Source organism: Leptodactylus fuscus, chromosome 2, assembly GCF_031893055.1.
Source record: "Leptodactylus fuscus isolate aLepFus1 chromosome 2, aLepFus1.hap2, whole genome shotgun sequence".
NCBI lineage: Eukaryota > Metazoa > Chordata > Amphibia > Anura > Leptodactylidae > Leptodactylus > Leptodactylus fuscus.
The window spans coordinates 146351447-146371986 of record NC_134266.1 but is presented as its reverse complement, the minus strand read 5'-3'; the positions used below and the strand labels follow the sequence as shown (position 1 = coordinate 146371986).

General features: G+C 43.6%; 1 protein-coding gene and 1 pseudogene across 1 annotated transcript in view; both read right to left on the bottom strand.

Moving 5' to 3' along the window:
• Positions 1–20540, bottom strand: part of TRIM37 (tripartite motif containing 37) — an 81083-nt gene that overhangs the window by 58423 nt on the left and 2120 nt on the right. The window contains exons 2-5 of the mRNA XM_075264869.1: positions 13140–13241; positions 5966–6006; positions 3902–4018; positions 2786–2873 (exon numbers count right to left, since the gene is read on the bottom strand). Of these exons, the coding sequence (XP_075120970.1) occupies positions 2786–2873; positions 3902–4018; positions 5966–6006; positions 13140–13241 (348 nt within the window). The remainder of the gene's footprint in view (positions 1–2785; positions 2874–3901; positions 4019–5965; positions 6007–13139; positions 13242–20540) is intronic.
• Positions 16011–16133, bottom strand: LOC142196364 (U2 spliceosomal RNA; annotated as a pseudogene).

Genomic DNA, 20540 nt, shown 5'->3' with positions numbered 1-20540 from the left:
CGGAAGAACCGTGTGACATATAGCCACAACATCAGCATGGTCTTGGCAGACCAGCGAGCCGCTTCAAAGGAAGAATCACATAGACATTAGAAGTGTATAGAATCTGCTCTACCAGAAGCTGGTAGTCCTGCAGAGCTGACCAATCACCAAGACCAGCCCTCAGCTGTTTGCCTCAGGTGATAATATTAACCCAGGATGCAGCGAAAGGAGGGACGCTGGTAGTCCTGCAGAGCTGATTAGCAAAAAAGAGATGCACGGAACCAGCCGCAAACAAAAGGCCGACCAGCCAAAGAGTCCAGCCTTCTAACAGAGAAATCACAGAGAGGCAGAGTTACTAGAGGCAAATTAGGTAGCCCTAGAAAACCTGGCAATGGCTGAACCACCGCAAAGGACCTAGTCCACCTAAAAATGCATAACTCCGGGAAGGAACAAGACATCTGACCTCCCGGAAACAAACAGGGGCTGGACCGGATGAAGCCACTGATCCTGCTGAATATGGTCAAAACGCCCCAAGGCTAGGCGTATGGCGGCTATGCAGAAGGAGATATCCTTCTAAGCAACAGCCCTCTGTATCTGAAAAGTATCACAAATTGCATGAACAAGCTCCTGAGCAGCAGATGCTACCAATGTGCCTGGCTGGAAACCGTTCGGAGTCAGAGGCGTCCCCAGAATAAACAAAGTAAGCAGGAGGAGACCTAGATCCACCTGTCCTGGAGGAGCTGTGTGCAGATCCTCTGTGTTGACCTAAGTGAGGATTTCCTAGCCTGCTTGCAAGAGCAGCCCCTAGGACTAAAACAGGAAAAACCCCTTAGGGCCTTAACCACAGCTGCTAACTGTGCAGACAGAGGCATCCCCCAATATGGGCGGACAGTCACTCCAGATACCGCCATAGACTGACAAAAGTCTGGCCAAGTTACCCAACCTGGGGGAAAAAAAAAAACGCCCAAAACTGGTGAGGGGGAGAAGGGCCAGGGGACTCCAGAACGGGCTGAGTGGAGCAACAGAATGAACATATAGATACAACCTGTCCGCAAAGACATTTTAGCTTGCAGCTAGAGCACGCATAAACAGGAAAACAGTGGGGAGCGCCAGAACCCAGGGAGACTCCTCATGAAAAAGCATGGCGGCAATAAAAGAAAAACAACGACCCCAAAGGGTAGCCTACTAGATCCTGGAAGGAGACCATCCCCAACTGCTGCAGATAGCTGTACAAGAAGATTCACAAAGGCTGCACAAAAGCTGAGACTGCAAAGGAAAAAAAAAACAGGCCTCAGAACAGGAAGAGACACATCAAACTAGGTCTTCCCTGCAAGATTCCCACACAAAGAGGCGGGAGGAACACCCAGGCCCGCCTCCAGGATTCAGCAAAGCCCGGAGATGAGGCAGGGCCTAGTGCGGCCCACACACCGGCAAAGCCGCGGCCGCCGCACGGTTCCTGGCGCCGGCCACACGCTCAGGAACACAGCGGGATCTAATGCGGCCTACTCGCCGGTGAAGCCGCAGCCGCCGCATGGAGCCCGCCACCAGCCACGTGGACCATGCTGCCTGCCCAGAAATGGGAAGGCCAGTAGCCCCTTAACTCCACTAAAACTGCCTTTCCCCACCAGATAGCGGCCCAAGAGGAAGGCCAGACAAACCAAAAAAAACAAAACAAAACAGGGTATGGGCCCCTTCACACGGAGTTTACGCTCTGTGTATTCTGTACACTTTACACGTGTAAAATGTAGTTAGCCATTGAGTTCAATGGAATGTTCGTATAACGCGTGTCTTTTTGCGCGCGCAAAAATACGCGTGTTATATGAAAAAGCCATTGAACTCAATGGCTAACTACATTTTACACGTGTAAAATGTACAGAACATACAGCGCGTAGAAAGAATACACAGAGCGTAAACTCCGTGTGAAGGGGCCCTAAGAGGGGAGAAAGGGAAGAACAGAGAGGGGAAGAGGGGTAAAAAAGGACAACATACTCACCTATGTTCACCTGCTCATACTTACCAGTCCGAAGTCTTCAGGCGCCACAGACTCACCCCTTCGGTGATACCTCGCACGTAATAGTGGGGGTCACCAGAATATCCAGCCGCCGATGCAGCAAGTAAAGAGGGGCACTGGGTGACTGCGAGGCGCTCTATAAAAGAGCGCTTGCACCCGCAGGGGGTACGACTAGTGTAGCATATACACTGACAACCCCCTGCCCCTGAAAGAAAGAAAGAATAAAACCAGTGTAAGACAGAAAGACCTGACTTAGGCAATTTTTAACCTAGTGTCGTAGGAGGCAGTCACGACCTGAGTGCACTGTCAGTGAGAGGGTATAGCCTGTGTGTGCGGAGCCAACTGCCTTCATTTCCCTAGTGTCCGCCTCCTAGTGACCAGGTCTATACCCAAGGTGCTGTGTCCCCCAGTGAAATATTGCGAGAAAATGCAGTTTTTGAAAACACTGCAGTGCCATGTGTGGATGGGATTAGCCGAAATCACATCAACTATAAAGGCACTGTAATATACAGAGTTTTTTTGCTGTGGCCAAAACACCACATTATCGCAACGTGAGACCCTGGTGTTAAGGTCCATCTGACACAGCCTTCACAATGCAAAGGTACAGGCTGCCCCAACAACAGAACAAAACCTCACTAATACTAGTCCTAGAAAAGTGGAGGAAAGAAAAATAGAATAATGGTCCACCCTCTGTAGTAATGACCAAAGTTTTGTAATAAGGTTGGCCATGATATGATCACTTCATTTTGACCATGTCATGTATATCACACTGCTGAGCTTAACAAGTTAACTCACCATTCCTCCCCAGAGAGCACACTGGTGGCAGATGCAAATTTTGCATGTCCAACAAAATACGCTGAGCTTTTCATGATGATTTTCACATCTTTAAAAAAAAAAAAAATGAAAAAAATAAAATTGAGAAATGCAAACAGGAAAGCCTTACAATGCCGTATTACTTCAATGATACAACACACTTAAAATTAGCATGATAAGATAAAACTGCTCCCCACCCCTATGACTAATTTAAATAAAACAGAAGGGAAAAGTTACCGAAAGAACCTTGATAGCCTACTAGAAAATAATAAAAATTTAATTTAAGTATTTGATTAAAAATGGTTTCCACAAATGATAACAGATTACAGTGGGCAGGGCTGCTTTAACCATTGAACCATCAGTTCACAAAACTGTGGAGGCAGCCTGGGGGATGGTGGGCTGGACATACATGAAACTGTGGAGGCAACCTGGAGTGAGGACATCATCAGTGATATAGATGTTCTGGGATTGCAGGGTTTTTTTTTTTTTATACCAACTGGCATGACATCCTGGAATCCAAGGAGTCACACTTGGATGCTCCTGGGATCCTGCAGCCCAGAATGTGACTTTCTGGTATAGATGACTTACATGTTATTGTTGCTAGTTGCAATCAATATAAACTGTTTTTATCTTAAAAGTTTATTTGATTGTAAACATCCAAATGTTCCTACAAGAGCAGCAAGGAACTGTGAAATAAAGAAATATCCTGTTCATGCACCAACTCATGTACAAGGCTTGGGGTGGGGGGGTTCCCTGACAGGTTCACCAAGATTTCGGATCCCTGAGTAGATTCCTCAGCCAGTCATCAGGAGCTACTGACCTTTCACTGTACTTCGCTATACAACCTGGAAGAACTGTGTACACCTTCTTCCCCTCTAGTCAGTCGCGCTGTGCCCTCTGCCACTTTGGCTGTTTCACATTATGGTTTACAGAACAATTATTGTATATGGTTTCGCTAAACGATTTACAAACATTTTAATAACTTAGTACTAGTACTAGTCCTATAGTACTTACGAGGGTAGTCGTATAGTACGTGCCAACCAAAATTAAAATGAAAGACATGTAAGTAAGCAAGACAAACATAAACCCTTCACTTACTTGTCCTTTTCATTTTCTTCATGTTTGTTAAGGCTGCATAACTGTAGTGTGTCAAGTCGCTGAGTAACTTCTTCTGCCCAACGACAATTAACCAACTCCCTAAGCTGCAGGGGAGCTCTGACAAAATAAAACAAAACAAAAAATTATTTAGATATTAGTCTGTTGAGTCAATGAAAAACACTACTCGCTATTAATGTGAAGATTACTAGATTTTCTTAATTTTATTGAGAAGTACATTTCTGGCAATGTTCTTAGCGAGTGATGTACTACACATCAGCATAATGTTAGGGGTCTGTGCGAATAACAGTATAATAATAATAGCTATTATTTTAATATCTAAAGCAATTTGAATAACCAAGCGCAAAAATCTATATAACTATGTGCAGTCTACAAACAAGGCTGGGTGTTTGGACATCAGTGCAGGATTGTAAAAGGCAGCACTTGTGGTTTTTAAGGCGAATGCAATAAATCAAAAGAGGTTTTTTTTTTTCTAATGGCCCATTGTATAGGATAGGCCATCATCAATTTGTGCGGAGGCCAAACACCCATCCCCAACACCAATAAGGCCTTATTTCCATGACTGACACAAAACAGTCCATTTTTCACAATTTGCATCCATTCAACACCCGTTTTCACAGCTTCCTCATAGACATGGGTTTATGAGTGACTGATGACAAACCGCAAGAAACAGGGAATGTTCCATTTTTTTGTCATCCCGTTTTATTGTGGTCTAACCCATGTGAATAGCCTCATAGAATTTCATTGTTCTGAAAACAGCCATGTAAATTAGCCGTAGGCCCAGTACTGCTCATGGGTCCGGCACTATAAAGTATATAAAACCAGCAGCAGATAAGTCAGGGTTCAAGGAGTGAGGTATTGCCCTGTACGTGGGCTAGGCTGTTTGTTTTTTTGTTTTTTGTTTTGTTTTCAGCTGAATAAAGCCATTTATTTTGGATTGTATCAAAGGACCTGCTGTTAATTTGGCACCCAGCGCCACCAACACCTCTGTAGAGTCCAGGAAAAAACGCTTACCTTTGATGCTAAATTATCCCCAATTGTCACACTATGTAAATGTTTATAGCAGGCTATAAAAAAAAAAAACCCACAGCTTACCAAGCAGGACGCATGTGAAGAGAGATACATGTGGGCCATTTCTATCAGGCAATAAAGACTGCCATTACCAACTCTAATGGCATTCACCAACCCTTCTGAGAGAACCCTAACATCACCAGGACAAAGATATTTCTTCTACGCCCACCTTCATTGCTTGTGGTCCATTATGCCCTCTTCCTCACTTGCCGTAACCACCTCCATCTAGTCTCGCCCCTGCGCTTTTAAATCCCGGCCACATTCCGTTCTGAGTGCTGCTGCGCATGCCCGAGCGCCATTTTCTTGTAGTTCACTATAGAACTCAGCATACTGCGCAGAAACTGCTTTTTTTAACCGGACACAAAGTTCTGCATGTCTGACTTTGTGTTCGCTAAAAAAATGGTTTCCCTGAACAGGCAGCGGCCGGACACGGGTAGTTACCCTTACAAACCCATTCCACATTTGAGTGAATGGGTTTTAAAACTGACCGCCGGGTTTCCGTCCCCTGTCCAGTTTCGCCGGGGCTGAAGATGCAAACCCGGTGGAATGCACAAACCAGACACTGGGCGCAAGTGTGAAATGCCCCTATACCACCAAAAAGTATGAATTAGCAAACTGGAACTATTCTATACAGGAGTATTCAGGAAAAAAAATAAAGTATATGCTAAACATATAGATCCTTAAACAATGGGACCCTATGGGTAAAAAGTTACTGTATGGCACCTGCCACAAATATCAGTCTTTGGCTCTAACAGACACAAACAGATGGCCATCCGTTTACATAGACATCTGTAAACGGATGGCCATTTGTATCTGTTCTTCTGCATCTGTTAAATGCATGTAAAAAACATGATCCGAATAGCCTTAAGTATACATACATCTAAGTGTATATATTAAATGGACACCATAAACATGATATAAATAGGACAGAAAAACAACATATATTTTAAAACGTGCATCACATCAGTATCATACCTGCAGTGGGGGCACTGAGCTCTTTGTTCAGTAAGCCATCTCTGTAGACAAAAAAGTCAAAGTTAAATTGACAGGTTTTTTTTCTCTCAATAGCTAAACAACTATTGAAACGAGATTTGAATCCCCCCATACATTTTATTAATCGTGCAATATCTCCTGGTCTGTACACAATCGCAAAGTTTGGGTGTGCTGATACTATCTTTTTATAGGCTACATGACATGAGAAAGTTGTTAACGTTATACTGTAGTAAAATGAAACTATCTTATACAAAGGGTTTAAAGGCACAACAGCAGAACAGAACATTCATGTGCTGATCGTGTCAGACTGATGATGAAAAACAAGAATGTTAAAAGAGGACCTGACAAGTATTGCCCATAATATGACAACTCAGTAGCATCTTCTCTTATAACAGCACAAAGAAATAGATGAATATTCTCCATTCGCTGCTGAGGAGATAACAGGTGTTTTAAAAGACCTTACGAATGACAATGTCCCAGGTCCTGATGGGTTCACTTACACTAGGTTAACATTAGCATTCAGCTTCCTGTTCTTCGGGTCCAAAAACCCGAAAGCTAACCCAGTTAAAAAGTGGTTACCTGCAGACCCCATAGACAGTAATCAGGTCCACCAGTTTCTGCCTGCTGGCAGGACTTTTCTCTCTGCATTTTTTAAGCAGATTCAGAGACAGAAATCCCAAATTCAGTTCAAGCGCTAATGTGAACCCAGACTTATTTCAAATTGACCTTCTGACCCATTTGTAATATTTAATCAATTCTTTTTTGGAGGTGGCCACCTATTCCACCATTCATACTACATTCCTACTTAACTCTAGTCTTCAAATCTAACAAGTATCTCCAGGAGCGCTAAAGCTATAAGCCCGTTGTCACCAGGGAGGAGATAACATCAGAAGGACTGTGGATTTGTCAGAGGTAACAAATCATTCTTCAACTTCAGTCCTCCTCCCTAGCCTCGACGCAGAGAAATAGCTCGATCGTATTGACTGTTCTTTTATGATGGCTTTCCTGGAAGCCTTTGGCTTTCAGGGGACATTCTAACAGGAGATTCGAGTACTACATTCCTCCCCTACAGTCACAGTAAAACTTCATCACTCCTCCCCTGGCTCCTTTCCCATTACAAATGGCACTTTACAGGGCTGCCCGCTTTCCAGGCTTATTTCTGCGCTCTGTATTGACCACTGGCAGTCTATATATGCTTAACCCCAGACATTGCATCAAGGTCAGGACAGGGAAGCTTCTCTCATTGCTGCCAATGTTGTTCTTACCCTCAACAGTCCCCCACATCTCTCTAACTACCCTCGTGAAAACCCTTTATGATTACAGTCAACCATCTGGCTATAAAGTTTAATCCCTCTAAGACAGCGGCCCTCTCACTTAATATTCCTAGAACAACCGTGCAGTTGTTATGCTGTAACTTTAATTTCCAACAGTAGGGACCGTCCATCAAATACTTAAAGATCCATCTTTCCCCCTCCTATACTATGCTTTATTGTGTGAATTACTGCTCCATGGTCTTAAAGGGACTCTATCATTGGGAAAAGTCATTTTTAACTAAGTACATACAGTGGGGCAAAAAAGTATTTAGTCAGTCACCAATAGTGCAAGTTCCACCACTTAAAAAGATGAGAGGCGTCTGTAATTTACATCATAGGTAGACCTCAACTATGAGAGACAAAATGAGAAAACAAATCCAGAAAATCACATTGTCTGATTTTGTAAGAATTTATTTGCAAATTATGGTGGAAAATAAGTATTTGGTCAATAACAAAATTTCATCTCAATACTTTGTTATATATCCTTTGTTGGCAATGACAGAGGTCAAACGTTTTCTGTAAGTCTTCACAAGGTTGGCACACACTGTTGTTGGTATGTTGGCCCATTCCTCCATGCAGATCTCCTCTAGAGCAGTGATGTTTTGGGGCTGTCGCTTGGCAACACGGACTTTCAACTCCCTCCAAAGGTTTTCTATAGGGTTGAGATCTGGAGACTGGCTAGGCCACTCCAGGACCTTGAAATGCTTCTTACAAAGCCACTCCTTCATTGCCCTGGCGGTGTGCTTTGGATCATTGTCATGTTGAAAGACCCAGCCACGTTTCATCTTCAATGCCCTTGCTGATGGAAGGAGGTTTGCACTCAAAATCTCACGATACATGGCCCCATTCATTCTTTCATGTACCCGGATCAGTCGTCCTGGCCCCTTTGCAGAGAAACAGCCCCAAAGCATGAGGTTTCCGCCCCCATGCTTTACAGTAGGTATGGTGTTTGATGGATGCAACTCAGTATTCTTTTTCCTCCAAACACGAAAAGTTGTGTTTCTACCAAACAGTTCCAGTTTGGTTTCATCAGACCATAGGACATTCTCCCAATACTCTTCTGCATCATCCAAATGCTCTCTAGCAAACTTCAGATGGGCCCGGACATGTACTGGCTTAAGCAGTGGGACACGTCTGGCACTGCAGGATCTGAGTCCCTGGCGGCGTAGTGTGTTATTGATGGTAGGCTTTGTTACATTGGTCCCAGCTCTCTGCAGTTCATTCACTAGGTCCCCCCGCGTGGTTCTGGGATTTTTGCTCAACCTTCTTGTGATCATTTTGACCCCACGGAGTGAGATTTTGCGTGGAGCCCCAGATCGAGGGAGATTATCAGTGGTCTTGTATGTCTTCCATTTTTTAATTATTGCTCCCACAGTTGATTTCTTCAATCCAAGCTGGTTGCCTATTGCAGATTCAGTCTTCCCAGCCTGGTGCAGGGCTACAATTTTGTTTCTGGTGTCCTTTGACAGCTCTTTGGTCTTCACCATAGTGGAGTTTGGAGTCTGACTGTTTGAGGGTGTGCACGGGTGTCTTTTTATACTGATAAGTTTAAACTGGTGCCATTACTACAGGTAATGAGTGGAGGAAAGAGGAGACTCTTAAAGAAGAAGTTACAGGTCTGTGAGAGCCAGAAATCTTGATTGTTTGTAGGTGACCAAATACTTATTTTCCACCATAATTTGCAAATAAATTCTTACAAAATCAGACAATGTGATTTTCTGGATTTGTTTTCTCATTTTGTCTCTCATAGTCGAGGTCTACCTATGATGTAAATTACAGACGCCTCATCTTTTTAAGTGGTGGAACTTGCACTATTGGTGACTGACTAAATACTTTTTTGCCCCACTGTACCTGCATAGCCTTTAGAAAGGCTATTTCACACTTTCCTTTTGTATGCTAATCGCCCCAGTGGTTTTTGAATAAACCCGTTTTTATTCATATGCTAATTAGCCTCCAGCCAGCACAGGAAGTTACCAGCAGCCTCCTCTCTACTATTCTCTCCTATCTTTGTGTGTGCGAGCAGGGAGATGTGTCATCAGCAGCAGCCTGTGCTGTACACATACATAGGAAAGAATAGCAGACAGGAGTGCATGAAGAGACTATTGGGGTGCACCAAGAGGCTAATTAGCATAAGAATAAAAACTGTCTCATTCAAAAACTACTGAGGAGATTTACATACAAAAGAGATGTGTGAAATAGCCTTTCTAAAAGCTATGCAAGTATGTGCTTAGTTAAAAATGACTTCTCCAAATGATAGAGCCCCTTTAAGACACTGTTGGATAATTGGAGCCTTTTCATATTTCACTCCTGGGCAGATTCTCTGCTGTGAAAAACACCCTACTCACAAAACTATAATATTTCTTTGAGACTCTCCTGTGACAGTCACCGTTTTATCTTTCATGACTTGCAGAGGGCCATTTTCCAGTTCATTTCGACCGCTAAAGGACATTAGAGACTAGTTATGTTGGCAGACAGAGGGGTTGGGGGTATGTTGGTTCCACATCTTCCTCATTACTACTGAGCCATCCAACTGCGATGCATTCCCTTCTGGACTACATCGCAGGCTTATCCAAATTGGTCAGAGATTGAGAAACTGTGGCTTGCCCCTATGCACCCCAATGCTCTCTTGTGAACCCGATAACCCCCTCCCCTCTTCCAAACCCCAAATTAGGTCCCCATACACTAAACCTGGAATAATTAGGCCAAATGGCCCTGGTAATTTCCCCTCTCCTCGCAGAATTCCTATACAATTTCATTGATATATAACTTAACGTCCATGGTCTATCCCTGGTCATGCTTTTTAGATTAGAGGGCCAACAATGTCTGCTGAATCTGGAGCTCAGGCCCTTTGACTACCTCACTTCAACGCTGAATGTTTCTCAAACTGAGTGGCTTCATTAACACCAAATTGGCCACTTTGTCTTTTACCTTTCTAGCTCTTTGCAGGTTTCTATCCCTACTGCTTTTTAAGAAACTGTGCAGATCAGGTAGACTGACAGGCTAGATAGTGATATGCCAGTTTGACAAGAGGAACAGGGTGGAAGAATAAGGCCATGTTCACACTGAGTTTTTTTGAGTGGATTTTGACGCAGAATCAGCCTCACTGACTTTAATGGGAGCCGCTCGCTTCTTTTTCCGCTAGCTAGCAGCGGAAAAAAGAAGCGAGCTGCTCTATCTTGCCACTGATTCGCAGCTGACTAAGCCGCAGCTGACTAAGCATGAGGCTACTTCCCGATTAGGCCCATTCTTCAGGCCCAAAAACGGAGCGGAATGCTGCGACTGGATGCACTGCACCGGCATTCCCTTGCGGCTAGCCGCGTGGAAATGTTCACACGTGGAATGCAAATTCCACAGGGTGAATATACCCTAACAGGAACAACACAATGCTGTAAGAAAAGATGCTCTAGTAAAGTTATTCTATAAAGAATACAAGTATTTCTGTGCAAGCAGATACATCGGGGAGGAGACAGGTCCTCCTTAAATAATGCACTGGTATTGATATGTTTAGGTTTCAAATGCCAAACACCATCTGCAATGTATCACAAAGGATGTAATGTGATAGTGTATAGAACAAACCAAGATACCATTGTTATATGAACTGTGCCTTCTTCCATGAAAACTAAAACTATGTTTGGTTGAAAACTAATCTTATACTTTTCCCTTGTTTTTGAGTATAAACAAGGTAGCAACAATTGCAATATAAAACTAGAAAGATTATACGGTCGTTGACCTCATTCCATTGAGATTCCAAATCTAGACCTTTTTGTTAAGTCTTTACAATGCATTACTGGGTAAGTAAGACCAGAGAGGCCAGTCTGTATGAAAATATACATCACTGTCATCATTGTGGGTGTCTGGTAAGGCTTAGAAGGTATAGGGTCTCTGGCTCAATTCTTACTCCACAGTGGCAACTCTTAATCCCAATTTCCCCTTCCTTATCTTTTTGCCAAGCCTTGCTCATATAACATCACTTGGTTTGTCATAAGTAATAGTATTAAAAGATTTTAAAGGGGCTCTATCAGCAAAATTATGCCATATGAGCCCCACATATGCCTGTATAGCCTTTAAAAAGGCTACACAGGCACCGCTAATGGTATTTTAAAAGCCCCCCCCCCCCATTCATTTCTATGGGGAGCGCTCGTATGCCGGCTCCCATAGAAATGAATGGGAACTGCTTTATGCGCTGCTGATTCTGAACGTGTTTTACGTTCAGAATAAGCTGCCGTTTATGTAGTGTGAATGCACCCCAAGACCGTAAAAACATATATGCAAATTATACTTACCGTGCACAGTGGGCAGTTTGTGCACGTCACCTTCGGTCCCGCCTTCCTCTTGTGTCTTCTTCCAGCGACGTCCTCCTGGGTTCTTCTTCCACGCCTTCATCCTCTTTTCTTCCAGTGGGTTGCATTTAAATCCCACACGTGTGCAATATCGCTCCCTCCGAAGTGCTACTGCGCACGCTCCGGCGCCATTTTTGTCAATGGAAGTTTGCGACGGTACTGCGCATGTGCAGTACGCTCACGTAGTTCTAAGGGGAACTGAGCATACTGAGCATGCATAGTTCCCCTTAGAACTATGACAAAAATGGCACCGGAGCGTGCGCAGTAGTGCTCCGGAGGGAGCGATACTGCGCACGCGTGGAGTTTAAACACAACCCACTGGAAGAAAAGAAGAAGGAGGCATGGAAAAGCAAGCCCAGGAGGACGTCGCTGGAAAAAGACACCAGAGGACGGCGGGACCGAAGATGACGTCCACCATTGCACGAACTCCCCCCCGTGCACGGTAAGTATAATTTGCATATATGTTTTTACAGTCTTAGTTTAAAATGGGGGGAGGGGCTTTTAAAATACCATTAGCGGTGCCTGAATAGCTCATATGGCATAATTTTGCTGATAGAGCCCATTTAAGTATGTAACATTTCTACTGTTACATATCTGCATAAGGTGTGTAAAGATTTAAATAAATAAATAAATAAAAAGCAATGTGACTGCTTGATATGAGCACCAAGTGAATTGACTTGGCTAATAACCTTAAATAAAATGAACACATTTTTGAAATGCATTACGTAAAGTCAAAAGAACGCCAGTGGATACAAGTTAACAACATACCTAGACCTTTTTTTTTTTTATATATAGATTGTGAGCCCCACATAGGGAAAAAAATGTACATTGTGAGCCCTATCAGTATGGGAGCGTTCACACTACCGTCGGTGTCCGATATGTAGTGTCCACTCAAAATCTGTCACGGACACTAGGAGCGGACACTAGATGTGTCCGTGACACCTGTCATTCACTTGAATGGGCATCGGGTGCGTTCTTTTGCACTCCGTGCCCGTCCTTCCCTGTCCGCAAGAGAAGATGTCCAACTTCTCAAGCGGACAGAGGAACCCTGCATGCAGGGTTTTTCTGTCCGCTTGAGAAGTCGGACATCTTCTCTTGCGGACAGGGAAGGACGGGCACGGAGTGCAAAAGAACGCACTCGATGCCCATTCAAGTGAATGACAGGTGTCACGGACACATCTAGTGTCCGCTCCTAGTGTCCGTGACAGATTTTGAGCGGACACTAGGAGCGGACACTATATGTCGGACACCGACGGTAGTGTGAACGCTCCCTATGTCTTTTTGGAATATGGGATGGAAATCCATGCAAGCACGGGGAGAACATACAAACTCCTTGCAGATGTTTTTTCGCCCTTGGCGGGATTTGAACACCAGGACCCAGTGCTGCAAGGCTGCAGTGCTAACCACGGAGCCACCGTGTGGCCCCGATAAGGAGTATGATTTGGCAGAACACAAAAAAAAAGAAAACACAACCTCAATGACAGAATAGTAAGTGACACTTACTCGAATACAGCTGAAGCAGCAGAGTTTGGAACAGTGTGGACAGAGGCGAGCATCTCTCAGCTTTTCCATGCAGATGAAACATCTGAACACCTCTGCTATGCCCTAAGTAAAACAAGTAAGGAAGAGTTAGAGAGGCCTGTTTATAAAAGAAAGTTTAAGCTCTATTCACACATGCCAATGGAGCCTCTAACGCAGATATTATCTCAAGAACCAGAAGTCAGTTAGGCGTTGCTGGTGTCTCTCATACAACTTATCCAGCACTACTATTATTTTTATTATTCTACTCCTATAATGGAGCAGAACAATGGAAATAAAGCAGATGTGAGCAAGTCTTACTAGGAACATACATTACACCATACCTCTCACTTACGATTTTTTTTTCATATATCAATAGTGTGTGCAAAAAATAAACTTGTTGAAGAAAAACATATTGTTTGTACAAAACTATTTAATTATACAAAATGGTTTACAAAGCAACAGTCATTTCAGTTTTTATGCTATTGTATAGAGAGGTTTGCTGAATATTTCTGTAATATATTATTGTATTGTACTTTTAGCACAAAGCAAGTTCTAAAGTTCTCCCTAGCAAGTCAAATAAAGATCTGTCCTGTACTTAAGGCTACATTTACATCCGTGCCAAAGTGTCTGCCTGAACGGAGGACTTTTCCCTCCGCTGTTTTCAGTTTTAAAACGACTGATTCTCGAAAGACCCGATTTTGGTAATGAAGTTAGTCGGACTTTGAGGGTTACCCCCACTTTGGCGGTCCACCTCTCGATTATTCCTGTTCTCCAACGGATTGTCAGTATATACACACTTAGCAGATAACAAAAAGGGGGGGGGGGATAGGAGTCACTTCAAATTTATGCAAGGGCTTCTGGTGTCACTTGAAAGCTGAGAGTCTCATAAGCTACCAATATTGCAGCTCAAGCTATAACAGAAATGGAGAAATCACTAGTTGAATACAAAGCTGGAATGTGATTTTTATATACTGCAGCATCGAATAAATAAACAAAAAAAACAAACCAACAAACAATGTATACTGTAAAGTCCGATCACTTCTATTACAGGCAGCCTCCTGCAGCCCATAATAGAAGTATAGTGAGGAGGAACCTAGAAACTTTCAAAAGGTTCCTGACTGTCATGGAGACAGATTGCCACCCAGATTCTTGTTCAGGAGTACAGTGATAGTTTTCAGGAAAGAGGAGACTGATTGTGGGAATTACGGCGCCTACGGCGTTGCTTTTCCCTGAGTGGGTACTATATTTGAAGTGCCAACATCCGCCATACTATTACAGGCGATGTTGACAAGGTGTTAAGGGGAGGTGGGAAGAAAAGGAGGTTGCCTGCATGGATAAAGACAAAGGTTCTCTTGCTTCAGATTATCTAGTATTAAGTTTCCACTACAGATTTCACAGACTACAACAAAATCCACATGTAAAATAAGAAGACTGTTACAGATTCACAATGGAATTATTAGTGTAACCTGCATGTAATTCTGACATGTGTGGATGTACCCTTTAAAGTGGACCTTTTCATCACCTCCACCAACTCTGTGTGTCCTTCAATAGATGCTATTCCAGTGATGGCAATACCATTCCTGGAAAACACCAAACAATAGAGAACCTAATTTACATATCAGACACCAAAACTGAACGCACTGATTGCACCTTGTGAATGGAGGTGAATGGAAGTAAGCGGCCATTTTCTTGTGGCCTGTGGACATTCGCAGTCGGCTCTGCCCGAGGCCTAGAAGTTTGAACCCATTTCCAGAAGAAGACACTCCTGAAGAAGATGGAAGCGGCGCGAAGACATCAAAAGGTAGGAGAAGAATAGCCTTTCTTAAGGCTATTCCTACTTGTGATCTACAAAAAAATGTGATTTTAATGATAGAAATGCAGTGTTTTTTGTAGCAGATTTTGTTGTGGTTTTTTGAACCAAAGTCATTGTGCTTGCACAATCGATTTTATTTATTTTTTTTAAATCGAAGGCCTCAAACAGTGCCAACGTAAACACCCAGCGCACGAAAAAAAGTGGGAGTGCCACTAAATAAAAACGTGCCCAGGATGCGGTCTGTCAAAAACTTACCCTTCCCTCCCCAATAGGGAAGAGGGGGGTTCCTGACTAACCCTTCCCCACAAGGCCCAAAAGGTGCCGAGCGGAGTCGAGTACCAGTGGGCTAACAGTCGAAGCCGAAAGCCCGCAAACTGCCCTGTTCCCCTTGGGCTGCCACCACCTAGGGTACTACGGACTGACATTGTCCAGTTTCTCCTCGGGCTGCCACCACCTGGGATACTCCTGGACTCAGACCAAAGGACCTGCGCCCTCCCCAGTCGACCCAGGGAGGATCAACAAGAGACAGGAGGGAAGTCCATTACAGACTTCACCTCCAGAAGACCGTCGGGGGCGTCCCAAAATGGTACAGCATCCCTTCGTCGAACACAAAAAAAAGTGACAAAAGAAGGTGAAAAAACATCTAAACAATGTGGTAAAGTGCCATTCAAGGCCCGGTTTACCCACCGGATCTATAAAAATTCTCCCGCTCTGGTAAACCAGGCATAGGGAGTGGGGTGCTCAAAAAGGTGTAAACTTGTGCCAAGCAATGTGCCGAAAACCAGTGGGTTTCCCAGGCCCAGTGGTCTAAGGCACCCCAGGGTCCACTCAGCCCCCAGGGCACAACACAAGTGGCCTTCGCGCGCTCCCCGGCCGCCAGCCAAGATCCACTGGCACTGAGGCACCAGGTGGTCGTGTTGCCAGCGTCAGCAGTGCGCTGTCGGTCCCCTGCAGTGGCCAGAGCCAAAACCACTGGCGGAACCGATTACTGACTGCATTCCCTGGCAACATGCCCAAAGTAGTTCTCCATTCTCATCTCCACAGGGTTCGGTCTACTCCCGCCTTTACACCCCAAGGATGGACCTCAGGTGGTTTCACCTACTTCCTGCTTCTGATAAGAACAGATACTACACTTGATCTTAGCCAAAAGGCAGAGAAGCGAAATTGCTGGCTGATTTGCATATCTTAGAAAAATATCATCTAAGTGTTGCTTCTGACTCCCTAGTGTGAATAAGGACATACACGGTACATTTTTAAAACCTATGTGAATATGCAACACCCGGGAATGTTAAAAATGTAATACTATTCCCTGAGGTAGTATACGCTTATTAAAGATGCAACAATATTATATATTTATACCAACATGTATGAACAAGTCATAGTTATTATTTATCGGTCTCATTAACAGAGTCCTGTATCAGAGAGCAACTGGTTACTAAACAACCATGTAGTTATTGTTAACTTGTCATATTCCAAACCACTTATTACTAGAAGGTTATAAAACAGGAGACATATCATACAAAATACTACAAACAATACACCATAGTCACGCTATTGTCTACTATGCCATCTGCACTTCTGCAACTTTTTTATTGTGCCAAAGTATTCAAAACAATTGCACTTGTATTTAACAGCACACTGTTAGCAGCAGCATCACTAGAAAACTTCTATTCTGTGGCCTGCGCCAACCAGAAGTGCCACAAAGTAGCCCGCCACGGTGAAGTGCTCCCTACTTCCTACACTGACTGGATGCTACAGGAGAAGGGGCATGAAACAGACAGCATTTCAGAGAATAGGGCCAGATTTTTATTTTAACAGCGACTCCACCACTTACAACATCCGCAAAAGGTATGTTTAAGTAGGGCTGCACATCTCCTATTTCACTCTATGCTGTATGGTCAAAACTTCCAAGAAACTCCCAATAAAGTGAGTAATGGTCAAGCATGAAAGCTGCTGCTCCATTTAAAGTCTGTTGGGCAAATGAAGACAGCAGAGAACAGACATTGGCTCATTCAATGGGATAGGTGCGTTGACTTTTGGGCAGAATCTGTAGGGTTACTTGCTACTTATTCTCAAAGATCTTATCGCTGCATAGAAAATGTCCATTGTGTGTTGTGGATATCCCCATCCATGGGGTGCCAAATACTTGTGGATTCTGCATAAATCTAGCACATGTGAAGAAACTATTGATGCAGTGGTGCAAAGAAAACCTGATGGCTCAATCTCCTATTCCTCATTGGTTCTGTAAAAAGCAGAAGCCATTATTGGTTATTCACATGCTTCAAAGTTTCTGTAATTGAAAGCCAGTTCCATGTGAATGAGGTTTATATCCATTGCTGGGAAAGCTGAGAAACGCCAATATGGCGCTAATAGTTTTCCATTGTACCTAGTTATGAAGCGAACCACAGTTGAAGTATCAAGCAAAAAATGAAGAGATATATGGGTTATACATATATTTATTGGGTTCTGACCAACTCCTCCACCCTTCTTCATCTGTTATTTGCCCACCATGTACATTGCTCTTAGTCTGACCATAACATGGTACTTGTGGAATTTGATCCCAAAGGCAAGCTACCTATACCATTTAGTTGGTGTCTTAGTAAGTCACTCCTATCTAACTCAACAATAGCGGAGAAAATGACTGACCATATAGCCGCTTTATTTTTATGAAAACCTTGCATCTGCAAAGGGTAGAACAAGACCTTTATCGGGGCAAGTTTATTTCAGTGGCATCTCACATCAAGAAGGAGAGGAATTGGGCCCTGGCCATACTTAGGACTCCTGGTAGTGTGTAATGTATGGGCCACCCTAGCACGTGAAATGGGTGCAGTTTTCAGGCATTAATTCACTTCACCCAATCTTGCACACACTGACTCAGGCTGCATGCTGAGTGCAAGTCTAAGGGTGCATTCACACTACGGAACGCCAGCATGTATCACAGCCGTACACGCCGGCGTTACAGCAGGGCTGCCGGACACTTCCCATTCATTTCTATGGGAGCCGGCATACGAGCGCTCCCCATAGAAATGAATGGACTGCTTCTTTCACTGTGAGCAGTCCCATTGAAGTGAATGGGAAGTGCCGGCGTATACGGCAAGCTCTGCTCATGCCGAGCTGTACACGCCGGCATTTCCCATTCACTTCAATGGGACTGCTTGCAGTGAAAGAAGCAGTCCATTCATTTCTATGGGGAGCGCTCGTATGCCGGCTCCCATAGAAATGTATGGATCTGCTTTATACGCTGCTGATTCTGAACGTTTTTTACGTTCAGAATAAGCTGGCATTTACATAGTGTGAATGAGCCCTTAGCCCAACACAGTCAAAGCACTCCAGATACACACTGCTACCACCTACTGATTATGTGTAATAGAAAACTAAGTCATGCACATACATCTCTCATCAGATGGCAATCACACTTTAAAGGCAATGGATCTGTAGAGCATACCAGGGCCACTATTAAAGTGAACACTTTAATAAAAAAAAAAAAAAAAAAAAGATTCAGTGCTTACAAAAAGACAAAACAAAGGGTGACATACAAACAAACAGTTATAAAGTAAAAAGGGAAGAAAAACAAACACCTTGCAAGTTACAGTTTTTCTAATCCAAAGGAGCTTGGGAAGAATGACGGCAGCAACCCAGCTTTTGTCTAAATCTTGATCCATGGTAGTGATCGAGTTTTGGTTGACATTAAAAGTTTTTATAATGTTAGGCTTAGTCTTATGTTTCACAGACACCCCCTTGTTTATGATTCCTATCCCCCCTCAGTTCACCTTCATGTTTATTCTTTGTCCTTAATTTAATCTGTGAAACTGTGTCTGACATTCCCCCCCTTCTCTGATGCCCAGAAAAAAATTATGTGTTTTGATTTTTTAAAATCCCTTTATCTGCTTGTCCTAGCTTCAAGGGAATTTCTTTCACAGACCATAAATGACAAAACTACAAGGTTTCTCCTGTGATCACAAGTAATTACCCTTAGAATCGGCAGCCCCTCAAAAGGTAATATCTTTCTCCTTAAAGTGTCACAACCACCAAATATGCACAAATATGTCAACAATACGATTCACTGACAAGTATATACAAGCAGGGGGATTGATGACATGGCCCTCAGCAAAACCTTTTGATGTACCTATTGGAGCATTCCTCATCCACTGTACTGCAAAATATGTTCGCTGAGTGCAGGCTACCTATTACAAATAGGCTAACAAACTAAATTACCTACTTTGTAAGTGCACTCGGTTCCAGACAGCAGATTAATCAGGTCCATACTATCTCACACCTAGCCAAAATATACAATGCATTCCATGTCTCTTATTCCCGCCTGTACTCTGACCACAATACCCAATCCTTTCAGGGAATCGATTCATATCTCAGATTTCTTTACTTATTTCCAATTGGCTCTAGAATTCCTAAATGCCCCAGGAGATAGAGGAAGTAGAGATTGCCTTGAAAGCTCTTGAACGGAGCAAATCCCTGGGACAGATGGCTTTTCCGCCCAGTATTACCGAAAAGTCACTGCTCCTACCTCCCCCATACAGTTAACTATTGAAACCAATTACCACAAGGCCATCAGGCTTCCTAGATCTCATGATCACTGTAATACCCAAGCCTAAAAAGAACCAACTGGCTGTGGTTCATTATCGCCATATTTGACTCATTAACCTTGATGTCAAAATCTTCGCTTTTTCTAATTAAAAGATTGAAAGCTTAACTTCTCCAATTAATGAATAGTGGCCAAGTGGGATTCATTCTAGGGAGGCAGGTACCAAATAACATCCAAAGACTTATCAAGATTATCCTCTGGGCTCAGGCCACCTGTACTCCCTTAACAATCCGGGCCTTAGACACAGGCCAGGGTGTTTTTCATCCATAAGTTCCCTGGCCGATACCTACTCCAGTGTATCATATGGTACTCTAGAAGCAGTAGTTATCTATGACCCATTACAAATACACCTTATTCCTCAACTGTACAGCATACTAAATGAAACCCCTCACGAAAGCAAATTCCCTTATGTGTTAAAGTGGGAGGAAAAACAAACAAACAAAAAAAAAAAAACTATAAAGCCCCAACACTGCAGAAGTACAGTAGCAATAATGTTGCAAAACAATTAGCAAGGGAAGTTGGCAAGTCTCCTTAATGGAGACATCACTAAGGTTCTCCACGGGATCTATTATGTTCAAACCAGTTTGCACTCTATTTATCCCTCATTCCACATTGCTTCAGAGGGTGACCTGACATTGGACAGATTTAACATGAATGGGCATGATGTTGGTCAGTGGTCACTTAAGTGGGAGCACTAGGGATAGCCAAAATACAGCACTCGGCTATCTCCAACCTGACTGCACTCAGGTTGAAGGTAGAGCAGAAGAAAAGTTCTAGTCTTCACATGGTGGGACAACTCCTTTAGGGTAAGTTCACATGGGGTTTTTTGGACCGGAACCTGAGGTGGAGGCCGCCTCAGGTTCTGGTCCAAAATACGGGTAACCGCGACTGAATGCCAGTGCACTGAATTAGGCTCAATGAATGGGCCTAGTCGGGAGGAGGGAGTGTCTTCAGGCCGTATCGCGAAGTG